This window comes from Vulpes vulpes, chromosome 12 (assembly GCF_048418805.1).
Source record: "Vulpes vulpes isolate BD-2025 chromosome 12, VulVul3, whole genome shotgun sequence".
Taxonomy (NCBI): domain Eukaryota; kingdom Metazoa; phylum Chordata; class Mammalia; order Carnivora; family Canidae; genus Vulpes; species Vulpes vulpes.
Window position 1 is genome coordinate 36,026,093 of NC_132791.1, and position 21,357 is coordinate 36,047,449.

Here is a 21,357-nt window from a genome sequence, read left to right on the forward strand (position 1 = left end):
GAGGCCAACAACTGTCTGATCTCAAAAACTTATGATTTCTCCCTTATTCCAGGCAGTCTTCCTCTTCCTGGTGGGGAATACTGAATTTTGGCATCACCAAGTTTCCTTTTGGTTCTTATCCTGAAATCAAGATCCGTTGTGACCAAGATTCCTATTAGGAAAAATATGGTGTCTGATTTTTAAAAAAATTATGCTAAGATGATCATGAGCTACCTCTCCCAGAGGCATGTACCAAAGCAAATCATGGCTTTGGTATATAAAACATTATTGATAGTTGAATAAGTATCAGGTTCTACACAGCCAATAGAAGGCCCTTTTTGGCTCTTTGAATCACCTGAGGAGCTATCTCTGGCCAGCCAGGAAGGCAGTTATGTCCATCCACTCAGGACCCGGGGTCCATAGCACTGAGTTAAAGAGAACACACCACTTTCAGCTGTCCTAGCATGCAGCCTATGGCCTGTGTCCATGTCTGTCTAGGCCTCAAGGACAGTCACTGCACAAGTGAAATAAAAGCTGCATGAGAAAGCAATGAGCATCTTGTGGATCTGGGAGCTCTGTTAATCTAATTCCAATCATTCTAAGCTTCAACGTATCACTAATATAAATATAGAAATTCCTTGAAGCCCTAGTCCTTGAAGACAAAATGATGAAGAAACAAAGGAATGGGAAAATTCAGGTGTTAAGGAAGAACACTGATTCACCACAGGAAAGTTGGCTGGGCTTTGCTCTGTGACAGATCTTTCTGTAACCACGGTAGATTAACCTAAGAACTGCCTGACCTTGGGCCAGGGCCATGACAAGAATAATGTTTTCAGAAGAATAAACTGTTTTTCAACTATATCCCCCAGGTAATTGGGCACAAACCAGGGCATTCTCTTTTTGGGTCTTTCATTTTTATGTTGCTTAAATATCTTTTTCCTTTTTTAAAAAAAATGCCTTTTTTTCTTTATCTGTTTCTTAAGTCTTTTTCCTACTTTGTTTTCCAAGTTTAAGGAACAGAGTAACATAGCAGATTTCTAACACTAAGGTCACAGTAAAGCTCTCCATCTCAAATTGCATATGAGGCCTTCGTTCAAAGTTTCCAAAGAAGGCATCGGGCACACTTTAGGCAGCAATAATTCTCATTTCAAAGCATGGGCCAAATTATTGCTTGCCTTTAAATGATTACTTCAGACTTTAGAAACACTGGTTTATAGGAAAAGGCAAAAAAACAAAACAAAACTGAAAAAGATTTACTTTGGGAGTCTCCACTCTACTTCTGTTGATTGATTTGTAAGCTGGAAGGTTTGTGAACTGTAAAACTCCAATGTTTCATCACTATATCTACAACAGGAAGCTATCAGGTGGTGATATTTCCATCCTCATGGTCTTACATGCAATGGGATTGATGACTGGTTCAGATACGTCAGCTCTTGGAGCAGTGAAGAATGTGGGAGGATGTTTAGTTTAATAACTCTTTTTAGAAGGGCAGCACTTAAAAGTAGCCATGATAAGAAATATGCAATGGTTTTTTCAGGACCATTACCCAGACTCGACTTCAGGGAACAAAGTGGGTTTTTTTCATCACTGTATCCTCAGCACAATGCCCAGCACACAATTGGCATTCAGTAAATTTGCTTAATGGAGGATTGAATAAAGAGAAATTCTAGTTATTTTAAAGGGTACTATAAAATTCTAAACCAAGGGATTCCAATATTTTCTACTCTTTTACACATGGACAGATACCACTGAAATATTTTTAAAATGTTCATCATTTTAGTGTTCTACCATCCTGACTGCCAAGTTTCACTGCTCTTGCCTAATTTTTTCTTATGGAAATCTAAGTCTTATTCCCTATAGACTTTTATGGCTCCTTAATTTATAGTTAAGGCTAGCTCCCCCCCCCCCTTTTTTTTTACTAATAGAAGTGTTTTATCTTGAAAACTTAAATTTCACTCAAGGTGTTTTCCTAATAGAACTCATCTTTTGGTTTTGAAGAGCTTCAATTCTGTGGATAATTATCATTACCTTCAAAGAATCATACAATGGGGTGGAAGGACTAGGGATCATCCAGCTGCACCTGTCATTGTTTCCTTCATGATACTCTTGCTTGGGGTGTTATCCTCCTGCCAGGAGGATAGGCTGAGTCCACACCATACTGGGCTGATTGTGAGAGTGCTGAAAATGCTAACCTTTTCCAGGCAAGAGATCATTATTACTTTCAGGGAAAATGTAACGCTGTGGATCACATAGAACACACTGTTTTGTGACTCTACAGGAGAAAAGGTGCAGATGCCTATCATAAAATACAAGCTAGCCACCGTTAGCACTTTAGTTCTATTGGGTGAGCAGCCAGTCATTTCTTCCAGCACATCTGACTGTTCTGCTCTACCTGTTTAACTCCCTTCAATGGCTCTCCACTGCCTCTAAGATATAAAGTCCAAACAACTTAACCTAGCCTATTGGGATATCCTGGATCTGGCCCCTGCCTACCCTCTAATACCAGCTTCCACTGTTGCCTTTTCTTTGTGCTCATGCCTTCCTTCTGCCTGCAACATCTCTCTTCTTTCTCCTTCATCTTAGGCAACTCCTACTTATGCCTTATGATTCAGCCCAGGCATCGCCTCCTCCAGGAAGCCTTCCCTCAACCTCAGCTTCCACAGAACTGTGTCCTTGCCTCATTTACAGCAGTTATGGTTTGAAATCTTCCTCTTCCACTAACTGGTCACAGATTTTGTTTTCTCTTCATCTCTGAGGGCCAAATACAAGCAGACTGTCGTATCTCTGGTGATGTCTGGTGTACTTTCATTTGTGACTGAATTGAGATATAAAACATTTTCTGCCTTTTTTTTTTTTTTGTGCAGAAGGTTAACTTCATCAATGGTCTGTATAAGAACTTTCTCAGAGTCCAGGCAGAACTATGTGGTGTAAGGGGCTGTCTAATTATACGGATGTTAAGAAACCAGGGAAATTTCCCTTTCAGGACTTAACTGAAAGGATTTTCCTAAAGCTGATGTTTCTATTTTTTTAGAATGAGTCATTTGTGTTTTCATGTGATATGATGGGAAGGTAGACTTGATCCCTTGATTTTTTTTGTTTTTTACCCCAGATTCATGCAATGACTAAATAAATCTATGCATACAGAAACAATTTCTAATACCATCCAACCTCATTTCACGGAGGTTGGGGGTTGATGTAACAGGTGATGTGCAAACATGGAAAGGGCTCTCTTCATGAAAAATGGAGATTGAAGCCCTGAGGCAAGCATATATGTGACGTTTATCCTTGTTGATGTCAAAATGCTGCTGGGAATGATTCTGATCACTGGGCCAACACATTCCTGGGGAGAGAAATAAACGAGGCTGCCATTGGGCCAATCAGGTCCAATAGTTAAGAAAAAGGTCTTGGCAGGTTCCTCTATTGTAACTTGTCCATCAATGGAAGAAAAGAGAGACGGTGTAATTATGCATCTGGATTTACCAAGGAGGATGACGATAGTAATAGCATTAACTCTCCAAAGGCGCCTGAATATGGCCCCTAAATCTGGACTCAATTTCTGTGGACGCCAGTGAGCTTTGGTGTGCTTATGCTTGAAGTGCTTAAAAGTTAGCATGGACAGAGCCAAAAGGCAGCATATGGAAACTTTGGGAACACAGCAGAAGATAAACCAATATTTGGAGAGCATGTTGAAACAGTAACCCTTAAAACAAGCTGTCAAAGGGGAAGGTGCCTGCAAAACTTTGAAAGCCCCATCAAATAAATTAAAACGTGGTTGTGTAAAAAGGCAACACCTTCTGCTCTAGCCATTTTAGGCCAATATAAAAGAAAATTAGAAATTGGAAATCATTTGCTGCTAGTACGCATGGATTTTGTTAGTGTATAATAAAATAGGCATTCTGAAGTTTGCTTTTAAAGAGGAGACTCTGTGACCTTTAAGACGTTTTTCTTAACTCTCTCGTCTCAAATAGGGATTCTCAAACTTCTTTTATAGTTCTTGCTGGTTCGAGGTACCACCCTAGGTCTGAGAAAAGAGACTGAGGTTGAGGCGAGGGGCAGAAACCAAGTCCTGTTCCTGGAATTACGGGCTTTTTTTTCCCCCATCACTGTTTATCTATTCTGCACCACTCAGCTGTTCTCTGTTGCACAGAAATAAAAGTTTAGTTTAAAAAGTATGTTAGAACAAAGCTGCAGAAATTGCCTGGAATTTCCTTCATTTTCAGCCATCTGGCTTTCATTGCTTATTTCTTTCCCCTCCTCCACGTACGTTTACCAAATCTTTTCAACACACACTGGCCAAGCTATCAAATGCTTATAATTAATAACAGTCATGCTCTTTTTTTTTTTTTTAAAGGTAGTGCTTTCTGGCTCTCTTTGGGCTGCTCATGTCATTGCTAGAATAAACCAGGGAGATGGTCAGTAAAACTTAATAAGACTTAGTTAAATAAGAGAGAAAAATCTAATCAAATTTAAGTCCTAAATACAAAAAATTATGTTTTATTTCAAACTAAAAGTATTGCTCACCAAGAAAGGAAAGAGAGGAAAAAGAGAATTTTTTTCTGCATTCCCACTATGATCCTATCTTAGAGATGAAGAATCTGAGGATTCAAAAAGGTATATAGCCTCTTAAAGGTCATGTATGAAGCTAATCATAAGAGAGCAGTATCTGAACACAGATCGAAATTTATCTGCTGGATTTTATTTTGGTGGTCTCAAGGATGGGAGAGATTTTTAGTACACATTATTAAGTGAAAAATCAAGTTTCCAAGTAATATCCATAATATGTTCCAATGGGAAGAAAACCTATATATGTATATAAATAGATGTTCATGTTCATATATGTATATAAATTCACAGAAAAAGGTCTGAAAGGTATATACTAAATCATTAATAGTGGTTTATCTCTGGGGAGAAGAAGGTTCTGGAACTATAGAGTATGGTGGTAAAAAGGGGATATGTGTCTTTCTTCCTTGATTACTTCTGCTGCATTTGACTTTTAAAGAATGAGAATATTCATGTATAATAACTTACATAATTATAATATTCAGAAAGCTTCCGTATTGGGAAAAGCTTCTATATTGGGAAAAGCTTCCATTTTGGGAAAAGCTTCCGTTTTGGGAAAAGGAGACCAACCTTTTTCCTAATGACTGATTTTAGTTCCTTTTTGGACATTTCTCCCTTAAACCGGTCTAACTCACCCATGAAGGTGAGCAGGGTGGAGGGGCTTCTCAACACCAATAACTCAGATGGTGGTAAAGGTAACAAAAATAATTTTCCTTCCTTGTAATTATAACCTCTTTGCTATTAACGTTGATGCAATATTCTCATCGTCAGCTCACAAGTAAAAATGGTCCTAATTTCTTACCAATTTTAGGCAAGGTTGTTAAGGGGGATGTACTACTTTCCGTCTCTCCCAACAATCAAACTACTCCTTGGGTAATGCTAACAATTCACTCAGCCTCCATTATGTCCATTCTTTCCTCTATTAAAGTTTGCTCTCTTACTCTTATCTTGGGGATACTGTGCTATACATGGCTCCTAACATAAAGGATTCCTTATCCTAAGTCTATTTATATATTGAATTGGTATTTAAAGCTTTAAAGTTACAGAAGGGACTCTAATAATAGCACTTTCAGCATCGTCTTGTGGGTGGAAGAGAGGGGATAGGTGGATGGGCAGTAGAGATACACAGCACTGGTGTCTTCCCAGCTATCATTAATACTCGGATCTAAATATTACTCCTTATACATTTGGTCCTGTCTGTTATGCCCATGTATTCAATAAACACTTACTAAGCACCTGCTGTGTGTCAGACATAATGCCAACTGCTAGTTTCATAAGAGAGGAGGATTTGGACACAGAGTTGATAGTGAGGACTTTAAAATATAGTCCTCTTCAATAGATAACTACTATTTTTTTTAAAGTGCCCTCAAAATGCTGGCAGTCCATGCTCATGCACACTCACACTCGTGCACGCACACACACACACACACACACACACACACACACAAATTGGAATTATAAGAAAACCTCCAGCTTGAGAATACCCTTCTTGCTGTGGATAGCTGGGTGTGAGACTGTATTCATCTAAACCTGGAGAAAGCTGGGTACGTGCTTCTGATACCGGCTCTGCTAGCCACCCAGACTAAGTCAGGAGAAGGTAAATTTAATCTCAGAAAGACAGCCCAGATGGGACATGCCCTCCAGGTCTATGGCATTCTCTGATCTGATAACTCTGACCACACATAGAGGAAAAGTGGTTCCCTAACCTGCATAGCACTGACAACTGCCTGGGAAAGCTACTTATCTTAACCAGCAGCCACCTCTCAGTGACATAAGCCCGGTGAACAAGACTAGAAACATCATTTCTGCATGTCCCAGAGAAAAATGCTATCGTGTTTTGAACACATGGACATCAGTGCAGGCCAAGAGCCCATCAGAGGATACTCTAAAATGTGCAGGGATCACTGATCTGTGCACAAGAAGAATTAAAGATTTAAATGAAACTGAACAGAAGGTGCTCGGGAAAACAACATGCTATTATGTCCCTACCAGACCCATTTTCTCTTCCATGTACGTCTATACCTCTTTTCCGAATGAGAGATTGTTTTCCCCCTGACAACATTTTGAAATATCTCATGGGAGATGCATCTCCATTCATTTCTCCCTTTTTAAGATGAAAATTTGACTTCGGCCCTTTAACACAAGATGAAGAGTATGAGTCATCTCAGGCCACTGTATGTTGGCCCTTTCTGTCGTTTTCATTAGCATCAGTCTTTAAACACTCAACTATGGCTGGTTGGCCCCAAAGCCCCTGGCTGTGCCCTGTAAGAGAGGTCTTGCCTGTCAGTCTGACAATTGGCTGGTAGAAGATCAAAGTACTAAGTTTATCTGGAGCAAATGCAATAAAGTTAAGCCTAACAAGAGTCCTTGTCTGGGAGTCAATATAAAGGTTACAGAGCAAATTAAGCTCATCTAATTTAACTGTGCTCTGTACTTTGAGGATGGGAAATAACACCTTGTGTCCTATCCCTTCTGCTGCCCGGGGAGGATCGTGTTTAGTGGCTGCAAATCCCACAAGATCTTCAGCTGGGCCCGGGTGCCGACTCCTCAGCCCATCACAGCATTTGGATGTCATTACAGCCCTGGAATGTGGTTAGACACTTAGGCTTGTTTTTAAAGTGACGGTAAATAAGTGGAACAGAAATGACATCAATTACCAGCCCACAGCAGTAGCTGTCCAGTGCGTCTGCCTATAGACTAACAAAGAGTCACGGGATATTTAAGCAGGATGTAGTGACCTCAGATACAGCCTGTTCGTTTTGTAGACGTGGAAACAAAAAGGGCAGACATTTTCCCAATGCCACACAGCTCGTGGGTGACAAAGCTAAGATGAGAACCTCTGGACTTCCTAGCCAAGGCCCATATAGGCTGTCCATGCCAAAACTACTCTGCTTTTTCCAATTTGGAAAGAATGTAGTCAAATAGAAAGGGTTAGTATCCCTTGCCTGTGCAGTTAGGTTTGCCCAACTGGAGAACTGTGAGGTTAGGTTGGAGATGTGTGACTAGGTTGAACAGGGAGAGGAAAGACGTCTTTCAGGATTCCATGCACTGAATCTAGCTCTTTCTGGGTCTAGCCCTTGAATCTATTTTATTGACTGCTCTTCTTATGGGTGGGGTGCTGCTCCAAGCAATGGCTGACTGCTTTTCTGGTTGCTGTGGAGAAGATGGCACCAGTGGCCCTCCTCACTTTTGTGTTGGAAAAGGGATTGCCAGTTCCCCCATTTAGATCACTATATGAGACACCTCTGTGACCAGAAGAAGTGTCACTATAAGCTTGTGCCCTGATATGACCTGTAGTCTGGACCCTTTAAGTTCCAAAGGAAGGCATTTTGCTGAGAAATAAGTCAAGCTGTATCCGCAAATTATTGTCCATTCCTGAAGGCAACACAGTGCTTCTTCCATGTTACTTTGTAGGAACAGAAGAAATATTGTTCTGAAAAAGCATTCCTCTTTATAGCTAGGATATGACCTTATCTTAGAACATTCTTCATCCCATCAGCAGACCTGAAAATCTGGCTTTGGTTCTTTAAACATCTCTCTTTGAAACCAGAATCATTGATAAAATGGTTTAGCTTCCACAGAGATTTGTTCCAAAGAAGTATCTGCAGGCAAGTCTCTCAAGACACCATAAAATTGTGTGGACTAAACCAGTGATTGGATTGATTAAGACTCAAGGTTGGGTAAAAATGAGACCCAGGCAGGACCGAACAATGAAATGCTTCAATTGATTTTATGCATGTGGAATGACACACATATACTCCAGAGCATGCTATAATGAATCTGCATGCTGTGTGCATACAGATTTCACAGTGGATCAATTATACCACCCAGTCACTTCAGTTTCTTATACTCTGTAATCCATTACTATGGTGTGAGGGTTTGGGACCCAGGCTAAAAATGGCAGAGATCCTGAAGTCTGTGGTTGCTTCAAGTTCCCTTCAGGAGACAACAGCAGTGCAGCACGAGCACATTCCCGTCATGCCATGGGGCTCATTCCAGTGCATAGAGTCTTCTGGACTCTGAGCATGACCATTGGGCTAGAATTCCAAAGTCCTGGTTTCAATTAAATTTAAGTGGATTTGACTAAAAGTTTTAACTGATGCTAATTGGTTTTCAAAACACTGGGTTTTGAACAATAAGCATTCTGGTCTTGCCCACAGACAGATGCACCCTACTCTGAACATGCTCCTGGGTAGCAGGGCAGGCACTGTGCCCCTTACCTGGCGGGGCAGGGATCCAAACTGCAGGATTTGAGGAGCTGTGGGGGCCGGCGGCTGGTCACACACAGGTTCTCATCAGCAGGCTCCCGTGTCTGTTTGTTCAGGCAGCTCACCACAGCCTCCTGGACACCTGCGTACAAATCACACTGTCAGGCCAGAGTGGGCGTGTGTGCAGTGATGAAGTGTAGACAAGGCAGCTGGTGGGAGGCCTCTGTGATTGGTAGGACTCTGGCTGCATGTCAGAGATTGCAGCTTAAAGCCCAGGGCTGCCCATCTTGTCAAGCATCGCTCCATCAGAGAGTAAGGACTCATGAGCTTGTGCCTCTATAAACATGCCTCTTGAGGAGGGCAACCTCCTTAATGGGAAAGCTTGCACCAGTAGTGATGAAAAGCTTCAAAAAATGCCACCAAAGTTATAGAGCTGCCAAAGTTGAAATGTGATAATTTAATGCAGGAAAGCAGAGTGACAAGAAAAAATGTCCCTAAGACCTGCACATGTAATATTTTAATCAACAGGCTATTGCTGTATTTGGAAGGGAGGCCACGAGCTGTGTTTTAATATCTAATATTCTGTAAACTGCTGTTCTCCTGGGGCCTCACACTGGCGACTCCAATCTTTGCTGGTTTCCTTTTGATTCTAGTTCATTTCTTTAGTGACCTGGACAGCTTTGGAAGTCAGAACAGAGAAAGAGAACAAGGTGCACAATGACTAAACCCATGAAATGCAATCTTTTCTACATCTATGGGAACCAATGTTCCCAATGACACTGGCATGTCTCTGACATGGAGCTAAGAAAACAGGAGTTTGAGCAGTGATTGGCATAGAGTTACTGGCTAGTCTTTCAAGATGGTGTGCAGGACCCCTTATGGAAATCTTCATGGAGCAAGGGAACATTTAGCTGGGTACAGTAATGACCAGAAATTTCATTCTGGTGCCCACAGTCAAAATGAGAGTTGAAATCTATGAGTTGTACATCATGAGCCAGGTATCAATGCTAAGAGCATGACATGCACCATGCAATTCTCTCCACAACTCCATGAGGTAAGGACTATTTTTATACCATTTTACAGATAAGGAAACTGAGGCTTAGAAAGCTGGGAAAACTTGCTAAGGTTATGTAGTTGATCAATGGTAGGAAGTTCCTAGACATTTATCTGGGATAATTTCAGCAGGGTCAGTGTAAGGAAGAGGCAAGATAAAAAAAAAAAAAAAAAAAAAAAAAAAGAAGAGGCAAGACAACATGTTCTTAATATTCTGCTTTCAGTCATACATAGCTGTGTATATAAATATATGTGAAACTAAATATATCTATCTGTAGTTAAATATTTGTATATGGTTTTGGCAAAGTATGTCACAACTCACATAGTTTTATATATAAATTTACATTTTCTTGTTCTTATTTCTGTCTTGCTTTATCAATTAGTACCTAATACAGTACCATTGCCTCACACTCACTAGCCTTGCTGTTTCACACTTCCCATCTTCTCCACATTTCTTCAAGGAATTATGACTCCAGTCAATGGTCTAATGCTGAGGTCATTCAGCAAGACCACCATTTAAAAAGTGACATTTTAGAGCCAGAATCTGAATCACCTTTATTTCTTCCCAGAAGTCTGATGAATCAAACATTTTAAAAAATCAGTCACAGTATTTACCTTGAGGCCATGAGGTAAATTTTCTTTTTTCCAACCTTTGAGCTTTGAAATGTAATTTAAATCTATCCTGGCCAGTTCAGGGTGGAGCATTTGCGATTTACACTAGACATTTAAGCTGTCCCATCATATTCTGTAATGCTGGTGACAGGGTGTTGCTCTCTTGGTTGCAGCTGGGATGAGCCATTTGAAATTTATGGTATGATGATATAGCAAAACATTTCACAAGAAATTGTTGAAATCATCACTGATACTTCCCTCTGGAATAGTCTGGCATTATTAAGGTAATGACGACAAGGTGCTGGATGAAGCTAACTCTTCCATACAAAACCTAGAGCTGTGGTTATATTAGAAATTAGGTTTTTAGTTCATTTTCCTACCTGGTAATATTCAAGAGATTGTAAATGTTGCTCTAAAATAAAGTATATATATATTTTTTTTTTCCAGCTACTGAACATTTTATGAAACTGAGTCAATGATGTCAGCAGGCAGTGATCACAGGCCTTGTCACCTGTCCTACTTGAAAATGCTTCAGGTGTGGGGATGTGTAGGGGATGTGCTCTGTTTCTAGTTTGTGACTTCCTAGTTTGTAGAACTTAGGTTCTTCTAAGACTGCAAAGGACAAGTGTTGCAAGGGCTTGCATTTCTTTTTCTTTTTTTTAATTTATTTATGATAGTCACAGAGAGAGAGAGAGGCAGAGACACAGGCAGAGGGAGAAGCAGGCTCCATGCACCGGGAGCCCGACGTGGGATTCGATCCCGGGTCTCCAGGATCGCGCCCTGGGCCAAAGGCAGGCGCCAAACCGCTGCGCCACCCAGGGATCCCAAGGGCTTGCATTTCTAAAAGGATATCAGTATAGTCCTCTCTTAGATATGTGGAATACCAATTTATATTACCCCAAACCAATAAATCCTCGCCTAAGATAAAAATCACCTTCGAGGTGGGTAGGTACCAAGATTAATGAGCATTCCAGAGTCACTAAATCTGAATCTAACATTATAAAACAAAATACTAGGCCTCTGACACCATGTTAAATGGCCATTGCCATAGGGGCCAGTTGCCTAGGCATTCTTAGGAGGGGCCTGGGGTGCTGAGGGAAAGTAAGGACAGAGCTCTGTCATAATTAAGGAGTATCTGGGACCAGCCCTGTGGTCAACACACAATACATTTTTGTGGCATGATGAACAAAATGCCTTAAGGGCAGGGCATTCTAAGCATAGTGCTGTTTAGACCAGAGGAGGTAGTAGAGGCATGCCTGGGGTAAGGAACATGGAGGGAGGGAGCTGCCCTGTAATGGGAGTGTGGGAAGTTGCAGGAGGGAGGGCATGTGAAGACCTCACCTGTGAGGTCACAGCATACTTGGCCCAGCGGTGTGGGGCCAGGATGTGAGAAGTTAGCTCATCAAGTGCGTGCTATTTCCAAACAGGCTAGTATATGCACTTAGAGGACATTTTAAACCAACACAGAACACATGTTTAAGTATAGTACTTCACAATTTTGCGTTTTCCTTTCTTGACAGAAGCAAAGGCAGGGGAGCAGCAGGTACAAGACTTCACCTTTCATTCTTGCTGAAATAAATTTCAAGTTTTCCCTCAGGTCTATTTTAATGTTGATTTTACCATCTAGGAGTTCAATATAATAAAGCTGTTCAGGTTCAAAGCCACTCTCCTCGACCACACCTATTAGCTGCTCACATACGGGGAAATTAAAATATAACAAGGAGACGATAGTGGGATTCAGGGCACATATCTGAGCAGGTTAGGCTCAATCTTCCAGAAAAAGGGATTTTCAGTGTTTATATCTGCCAGAATAGCATAATTGTTACATGATATTTGATGACAGCTTGGGGAAACACAGCCACCAACTATAGCCTAAATTACTAACTAGTTCCTTCTGGTTGCTACCTCTGCTAGGTGAAAGGTTACTTCTGTGTCTATCCAGTTTCTGCTCTTGAGATAGAGAAGACAATGAAATTAGCTTGACCAGGCTTACAATCCAAAATTGATTTAAAGTCTATCTGTTAATCCTGCATGTTTTTGGTTGGTTTCAGCAAGAATGATTAAAAATATATATAACCTTGTGGGTTGTATTTTGGTGAAAGATCAAAGTTGATAATACAATGTTACTGCCAAACACTGACTTCAAAATATACATGTCCCATACAGTGAAATGATTTTTTTAGTGCATATGGGCATCATATGGACCATATAACCCAAGCATATTTTCACCACTTTGGAATTTTCAACTCTAACATTTTAGGTGTAAATATATTACCTTGGCACAGTTACATAAGTGTAGGTAAGTGTGCACAGTTGTCGACAGTTAAAGCCATAAGACATTTCAGTAACTTTACCCTGCCTTGGATATAAAGGATGTACAATTTATGTTGTACAAAGATGCTCAGTTCCTACAGGCAGAGATCAATTGTATATCAAATGTCCAAATCTTATTTCCAAATTAGTTATCTTCTGAAAACATTTGAAATGAAAAACATTCCACATGCTCTCTACGCTTTGAGTTTTATACCTCTGGTTGATCAGCAGAGTGTTTAGAATCTCAAAGATAAAGGTATCTGGTTATTTATTATTCCACGACTGTGTCTAGTTTTTCCATCTGCTCATAGTGTTCCAGGCTTGACTTGTAACTGAGAACCATAACTGAGAGACCACAAGTCAATTTTTTTTCCAAAGCACATTCATTTCAGACTAGAGATAATGATCATTCCATTCAGGTGATTGTGGAAATTGGGGATAAACACACACCATCTGAACTCTTGAGTTCCTCATTATATTGGAAAGAAGCCACTGTGGCAATCGGCTGTGGTCCTCCTACCTAACTTCTCAGCTCCTGCCCAGGCTCAGAGATCATCAAAGCTTATTTAACAGTCTCCCTTCATAAGCATGGAAGAAAAGATGTCCTCAGTGGACCTGGAGAACCCCTCAAGAACAGAGATTAGCTGAGTTCCAGGAAGCTCTTCCAGAATCAGATGGAAAGATTTAGGTTTTAAAAATAACAGGGCCCTCCATTAAAACACTTAAGAATTTCATGGTTTGAAACTGGAAGACTTAGAAACAAACAAGAACCTCAAGGTCAAAACTATTACATGCTTGCTAAAAGATCCGATGGAGAAAAGGGATTCTTTGCTAGTATGTGCTTGTTTCACTATTCATCCCTTTTCAAGTGCTTGTGAACATTTGGGGCACATGTACTTGCACATTCTCTGTAATGACCAAAGACGCCTTTTAAAAAGTTTCCAAAATGTCATGGTTCAAAAAACAGTTTTGGAAAGTAATTTTAATATACTTTTTAAAAAATAACAGTTGAGAAACTTTGCTGGCAATGCAGAACCTTAATGTAGCAAAAGGGGTTACTGATAATCAGTGAGAGGGGTCTGGCAGGAAATTAGCCAGCATTTCCTCACCTATCAAAATCTCTCTTGGGAGTGGATGTGGGAGGCAGTGGCATTATGAACCTGATGTCTTTTTTTAGAGTGTAAGAAGGATCATAATCTTAAAGAATTTATTGTTGACTTAGATGCCTTCCTCTTCCCGTATGACCCTTTTATAACACCTGAAATAAAGAATCACTGAGTCTATTGTGATCACCGTGGAATATCCCTAAAGAACCAGGATAATGTACATGGACACATTTATCATTAGTTAAATGATATTCGTGAGGGGAAAGCCTCAGGGATTCTCTAAATGCTTAAAGAAGTGTCATGCGCTAGAAAGACTCTAGATAGGCAAACAGATCAATAGCAGGCCTAATCGCAGCTGCCCCTCACTAGCTGTGTGATTTCAAGTCACTCAGCTTCTTTAGATCTTCGTTTTCTCATCTGTGAAATGGCGGTGGGGTCAGACTTTAAAGTCCTGTCCAGTTCCAGGTGACCACAGTATTAAGTGCCCTTTGTAGACCCTTTTTTGCTTTGTAAAGGGATATTGCTTTGGGAAATCAGCTGAGTAAATCAGAGGGACTCTAACCTATTCTGGGGAAGAGCAGAATGTTTTGTCATCTTGGGCCTTGGTCCATACCACATGCACTGAAGCAAGGAGATAAATAAAACTGAATGTCGAGAGCACTGCCAGGTCAGTGTCAACTGGGTTTCTCAGTCAGATGCACCAGGATACATTGCAAAACATCAGAATGACAAGTGAAAGTAAAAGCATGAGTTGTGTTGGCCACTCACAGCTGACAGCCTGAGCGCCACGCGAGCCCAAAGGGAAATACATCTGGGTTTCATTCCGTGTGCTTTACATTTAGAAGGGCTTCCTCCCCTCCGCCCCCTGCTTATCATTCCTGGGCTAGAGGCAGTCACATGACACAGTCTCCTGCAGGGAGAGGTTATAGAAAAAGGACAAGAAGATGGTGGGGATCTGGGCCAGAGTCCCCTTCTTACCTCCTCCACACGACTCGGAGCACTTGGTGAAGCCCTCATATTCCCAGTCATACAGCTCGTCGAAGTCCTGTAGGCCACCGAAGAGGCCATCTGTCTCTTCTGGGGTCAACTCAGGAACTTCCCCATGGCATGGTCCTGCGTAACAGGCACGCTGGGAGGCTGGCTTGGGCCCTTCACATTCGTCAACAGGCAGGTCAGCCACGGACTGGGAGAAAGGCAGGAGCACCTGGCACCTCACCATTCGCACCTGGGTCCCCACACCACAGGTAACCGTACAGGCCGACCAGGCTTCTGGGATGAACCTGCAGTCAGCAAGCAAGCAAGAGGACAGGATGAGAAGCCCCAGGCAGGAGACCGTGGGGGCTGTGGGGGGCTGCATCCCACCTGTCGCCACTGCCCAGCGCTGTCCTGGGATGTGCTCAGGGCTCTGACACCCTGTCCCGCGATGGGTGCTTCTGTTTAGTTCATGAGCTCGTTTGCCAGTTTCTGGATTGGTTTTTTTGGGTCATATGAACTCCCAGCTGTAAGACATTCCAGCCACAGACCACCTGCTCTCTCCCTGCTTTGCACCCACAGTGGTAGCTCTTCAAAGCAGGAAATCGGTGGTTTCTTCTCTCTCTCTCTCTTCTCTCTCTCTCTCTCTCTCTCTCTAAATCCCAGCACTTGTGCCTTCCACAAGATGCTGGCTATTCTTACAGCAGACTAATACTGATCCTAAAAACTATCACAAAATAAGCCCTTGGAGATATTTAAGGAAGGTTTTTTAAAAAATTTTTTTTTTGGTCTGGATCTCATATTCTGTAACTTTCTTTTGCTTTTCTGTTCAATGTGCTTCCCAAGATTTATTTATATATAGAAAGAGGTTCTTTTTTTGTAAGTTTCCAAGAATGGAGCAGAGTCTTGTTCCTCACACATTCTTTGAATTAGTCTGGACTACAATACTTTTTATATCGTAGAGAAAAGCTGTGCTACAAATTTAAATCCACAGACGTGTCACAGTAAACAAGAAATTCTGCATTCAAGTTTGTTCAACAGCTTCTTTTCCCCCCAGCCCCTCAGAGGAGCCACACTAGTGAGAATTTGGTTTTCCTCTGAGTTTTCTCTATAATACAGGTCAATATCCAAATTCCAAAAAAAGACTTTCTTTCCCACTAATCTACAATGGCTTTGACTGCAATGACCTTGAGACCGACCTAGGGAGAAAAGCCCAAGAGGGAACCACTAAGATTTTCAAAAAGTTAGTATAATAATCTGGAAAAATAACTTTGGAATAAAACGTTTTTATTTTTCCATGATCCTACTGCTTTCTCACAGAGACTAGTGCTGAGGAGGCATGCAAACCTGGTCTCCTAACCTTGACTTTGGCAGAAAACGAAAGAACTGATAAGATTATGGCATTAAATCCTAGCAAGTGCAAATGGTTCATATCTAGTTTAGGGAAATAAAAATTCTAGCAGGAAACCCTATCCAAGTTTTCAAATTGGAAGGATCATAACAAAGATGTTGCCTGAGCCTGGGCTGTGCATGGAGCTGGCCAAGAGAGCCAGACTCCTCCAACCCCCAACAGCTCACGGTGTCGAAGGCCTGGAAGAGCCATCCCCTAGGAGAGAATGAAGGTTACATACAACCTTGTCAGGAAGGTGGATGAGGGAGGAAGAGCCATCCAGAATTATTCTCAAGACATTCTCATTACAATGTTACCTCCCTCTCTTGTTTTTGAATTCTTGATCTATTTTCTGGCACCCAGAGAACTTGGGGGGAAAATAGTATCCTAAAAAACTTAGTCTCCTTCTCTTTAAATAATGCCACCTGTAGGAGCTTTTTATAAATATAAAAGCCAACTCTGCCATCAAAATAATTTTAACCCTCTTATTACACATTCACATATACCTGTTTGGCTCCTGGAAGAAGAACAGTGAAAAATACACAAACACTGAATGCTACAATCCAGGTGTAGACATAAAGGAAAATGCATATTAAACTATTTTGTGTGTAAGAAAAACCCAAAAGCAAAGGAAAAGTCAGCCAACTGTGACAATAGTGTGTGAATAATGTTTCTTATTTAGTAATGTAGGAATGAATTTTATTTTCAAATAAAAAAGTGACAAGATCTCAAAAAGCACTGCACCCTATTAGCTTTACCTACGCTGGGAAAATTTCTGTCACCCCCTAATAGCTATCTTCAGAGACCATTATGAGTCAACGAGGATCAGCTAGCTTTTTCTGTAAAAGGCCAGACTGAAAATATTTGTGGGTCTTGTTTCTGGGTCTTTGTTGCTGCAAGGAGTCTTGCCAACATGCTGTGAATGCAGTCATAGGCAATATGTATGCAAATGGGTGTGGTTGTGTTCCAATAAAACTTTATTTATTAAAAAAAAAGGAGGGAGGAGGCATGCAAACCTAGTCTCTGAACCTGGTTTTTGTTTGTTTGTTTGTTTGTTTGTTTGTTTTAATAAAAAAACCTGGAGGGAGGTTGGTAGGAGAAAGGTATGAATTCGGCCTGTGGGCTGTAGTTTCCCAAGTCCTGCTCTAGGACCTTTAGTGGAGATACCAAGCACACTAAGATTCATAAATGATCTTTAAACTTAAGTCTTGGTTTCTATCTTTTCCACATATATAAGTTTCTAAGAATGAAAAGCAGTTAAATTGATTTATGTTTTATCTTCCAAAGTGAGTTCAAATGAAATCTAGAATCTAAATGATCTACAAACCAAACCCTCTGCTCTCCTTGCCTATCATGTCAATCACTTTGCATTTGGTCTTATTCCAGGACCAGGAAGATATATACCAAAAGCACACAAAGTAGAAAGGGCACATTTCTGGAACCTCATGAACCCATTGCAATGCTTGAACCTTACTTTGAAGCAGTCTAAATGAAAATAAATGTGTGCGTGTATGGGGCATACACACATGCATTTGTCTGTTTTTTATTATCTGGACCTTTAGGGTTAATAGCAAAAACAATAAACATCTATTTTATGTCTCCCAAGTGAGAGTCTTATCAAATGTCAAATAGCCTTTCTGGCTTATCTTTCAACCCACTATCCTTAGGTCTTCATCAAGTTCACACCAATTAAAAATGATTTGGCTTTTAAGCAGTGCTGTCTTTTGGCAGGCATCTTAATTTCTCTAGTGCATACACTGTATGATATAATAAATTCTCTCTTGTTGAAGGCAGGAGATCATATTTCAAAAGAAAAATATCTAATACAGCAAATAGCCAAGTGAATAATAACTGTGTTTCATGCAAAACTTTCCCCCACATCCCTAGATCTCCCAACATTGTGTTTACTATCTTGAGCTTACTGGCCACAAGTGGGAAGAAGCAAGGTCGGTTAGAGGGCAGGCGACTGAGCGAGGAGGTCTCAGTGGAAGGTTTAGGAGACTTGGTTTGATTAGTACTTGCTGAGCTGGAATCCTTAAAGCAGGACCTTTAAGATGGAGTCAGTAGTTTTTTTTTTTTTTTAAACAAAGTTATTTTGATGTACAAGTGTTTCATGAAAAAAGCTCTTGTTATTGAAGTTTAATTTGGGTACTTTTAAAGTTCTTTTTATTAGCAGCACTGTTGTGGGATGAATGCAGAATCACTGGATACGTGAGCTCTTGCCGAGATAGGCTCTAACTTCAGAGAAGATCTATAGCATTTCTGCATTTAGTTTTCCCATCTCCAGGAAATTAAAAAAGAAACCTGGCAAATAGATGATTTATACTTCTGTCTGGTCTTCAATTTGCAAGCTTAATCATTCATGTTTCATTAACAAAAGGCTTACCCTTTAATTGGAGTTATTATCATAGTCCCTTTTATGAAACAGAAAACAGTGATAATCAAATTCACTTGTAAAATCCCAATGTGGTTTAGTTTATATGTGGTTATTATGAAGTCAGAGCATGGACCAAAATAATAAAAACTATCACTTTATTAATGTAGTGCTAAACAGAAACCATCCACTCTTGGTTAATTAATCTCGTGTCACTGCAGATCATAGCCAGCATTCAGCTCCAGTTCTGTGCACATGTGGTCTTTTAACTAAGTTGTTTTTTGTTTTCTTTTAAGTAGGCTCCACACCCAACATAGGGCTTGAACTCACAACCCCAAGATGAAGAGTTGCGTGTTCTACCAAGTAACAACCACCCCTAGGATTTTTTACTTTATCTTTTCTCTTCTTAGTTTCCTCTCCTCTCTCATATACAGTTTGTTTAAAAAGAACATTGGGATTCTTCAAAATAAGAATAGCTTTATAGGAGTGTTATCGTAATGCTTCTACCAGCCTCACCTCATTCTCTAGTTCCAAAATGCAAACTAAAACTTGCAGGAAATCACATGAGAAATACTTAATTTTGGTTTTGTTTTCGATCTTACTAAATTTCAGTGAGAAGTCTGATAGGCTTTGTGGATTTCTTTGCCGTCTTTCTTTTGGTGTATGCTTGTTCATGAGAGTGGTGATACAATTTCAGGGTGAGGAGAGAAGGTGGAATGAACTGAATAGTATAGGCAAAAATCATAAAAGATGTAACAGTGACCCAACAGGCTAGTGGGCACCCTGTCCAGTGCATCCTTCCTAGTTATTTCAGTCTCTCTGACTGGGAGCTATTTTACCGCTCTACAAATGACAGAAAATGGATAATGCAAATGATTCTTGCCCACAGAAATGCAGATTAATTGTGGCTAATGGAATTCAATTGAGTGCTGTCCTGTGGACAGACCTATTTTACATCTACTTGTAGATCCATTCCTGCATCTTATTTGCCTAAATATGTATGGTTCTTCGAAATCTCCTTTGAATTGGTCATAACATTTTCCTGATACCCTCATTAATTAATGAGGTAGATGAAATCTTGGACAGAGGTTCAATTTATATATGCACGAGAATCATGGCTTTTCCCTTTCTGAAATTGTATCATTTATCTAGTGGCCACAGAAGGATCTGGAAAATAGTATATTAGAAAAATAAAATACAGTACAAATAATTCTACCCTAAATTAACCAGAGAGTCTTTTACATAAATATATCATTTGGGAGCAAAAAAAGTCACCATACTTTATTGATAAGGATGTTGTTATTCTACATTGCCTCATCTATTTTGAATGCAATCTTCTTTTCTTTATCCTTTTTCTTTAGTTTTGAAAAGTTGGTTCTCCTCCTGGTTCTGAGCAATCCTTGAGACATTAATGGAGTAAGATCTTTAGGAGAAGGTGCAGTTTCCTAAATCAAAGCTTGGCATTTTGACATCTGAACTGAAGAGGTATTTAGAAATGAGAGCAAAAGAAATTGCTGTTGGGTGGGACGAAAACTTGGAAAGTAGAACAGGAGACACCTCTTTCATCCTTCTCAATTTTATATGAGATCAAAAGACCTCATATAAACTTTAGTTATTTAGTGTCTCTCAAAAAAGTAAAAGATTTTTTTCAAAACCCTCCCAAATAAGTAAACAAACAAAAACCTTTGGAACACTACAAAGGGAAGGTGACTCTTTAATGAATCACTTTAGGGATTTTAGAATTAACTGTAAAGCACATGACACCAAGACAACCTTCAAAATGATTCTTTAAAAATATAGCTAGGGCAATAAAGTTTTGGGAGAACACTTATCCAAAATAGGCCTCTCCATTCACTTAGAACCACACCTAAATCATTCCAAATAAATAACAATCTAACTTATTGTGAAAGATCTTTAGTCAAGGATACTTGACCTAAATATGGAATTATGAAAATATTTCTCAACTGCTGTTGTTAGCTTACAACTCTCTGGAGCTGCAAGCAATTCATCCTCGTTATGCAACTCATATTAAAGTCTTCAAGCACAATTTTTTAAAGATTTCCAGGACATCGATCCACAAAACATTGATATCACTGCTTTTTTTCATAGGTTCCTCAAATCCTTAAGTATTATATATGGGTTTTGAGAGTCTTATGTCACTGTAGGGTGATTCATTTGTAAAACCAAGCATAAACGAATTACAGAAATTAAAATAACAAAACACAATGAAGATTTTGAATCAACCACTAATACATCTATTTGAGAAACAAATTCAGTCACCATCCCATCAGATGTCACTGACCAATAACAAATAAATAAATATGGAGGAAGGACCCAATTTCAAAGAGACTAAGGCAGTGCTGGGAGAACTATATTTAGTGGCCTTTTCCAAGAAGCAAACTTCATTTTCTCATGAGAATGATGCCCTTTTGGGTTCTTTGAGAGGCAGCTGGCCTTTGCAAAAATGCCTCCTTGACTTTCTTGCAGAAACGCTCAGTGCTAGAAGTGGGAAAAGAAAGCCCGGCTGCATTAAAGGGCACATTCTCCTTTCAAAGGGACTTTATACTAGAAGGAAATGCTGCGGGGTATCAGAGTTCTCTCAGAGTTCCAATGAGTCAGAGACTAAGGGGCTCTGTCAAAGCTGACAGCCTCATACTTGAGGACTCTGTTAAACTCATCTTGCAGTTCTGACCTATCTTTCTCAACATGGTTCCTGACAAAGTATGACAAAAAGTCTTACTAAAGGAGGTATCTTGTTAACCATCAGGAGTTTGTTCTTCAATAGTTAAG

General features: G+C 40.1%; 1 protein-coding gene across 3 annotated transcripts in view; it reads right to left on the reverse strand.

Annotated features, from left to right (window-relative positions):
- ADAMTSL1 (ADAMTS like 1) overlaps nucleotides 1–21,357 on the reverse strand; it is an 871,496-nt gene that overhangs the window by 171,745 nt on the left and 678,394 nt on the right. For all 3 annotated transcript variants that reach the window (XM_072728197.1, XM_072728199.1, XM_072728198.1), the window contains 2 exons: nucleotides 14,810–15,111; nucleotides 8,760–8,889 (listed from right to left, as the gene is read on the reverse strand). In XM_072728197.1, the coding sequence (XP_072584298.1) occupies nucleotides 8,760–8,889; nucleotides 14,810–15,111 (432 nt within the window). The remainder of the gene's footprint in view (nucleotides 1–8,759; nucleotides 8,890–14,809; nucleotides 15,112–21,357) is intronic.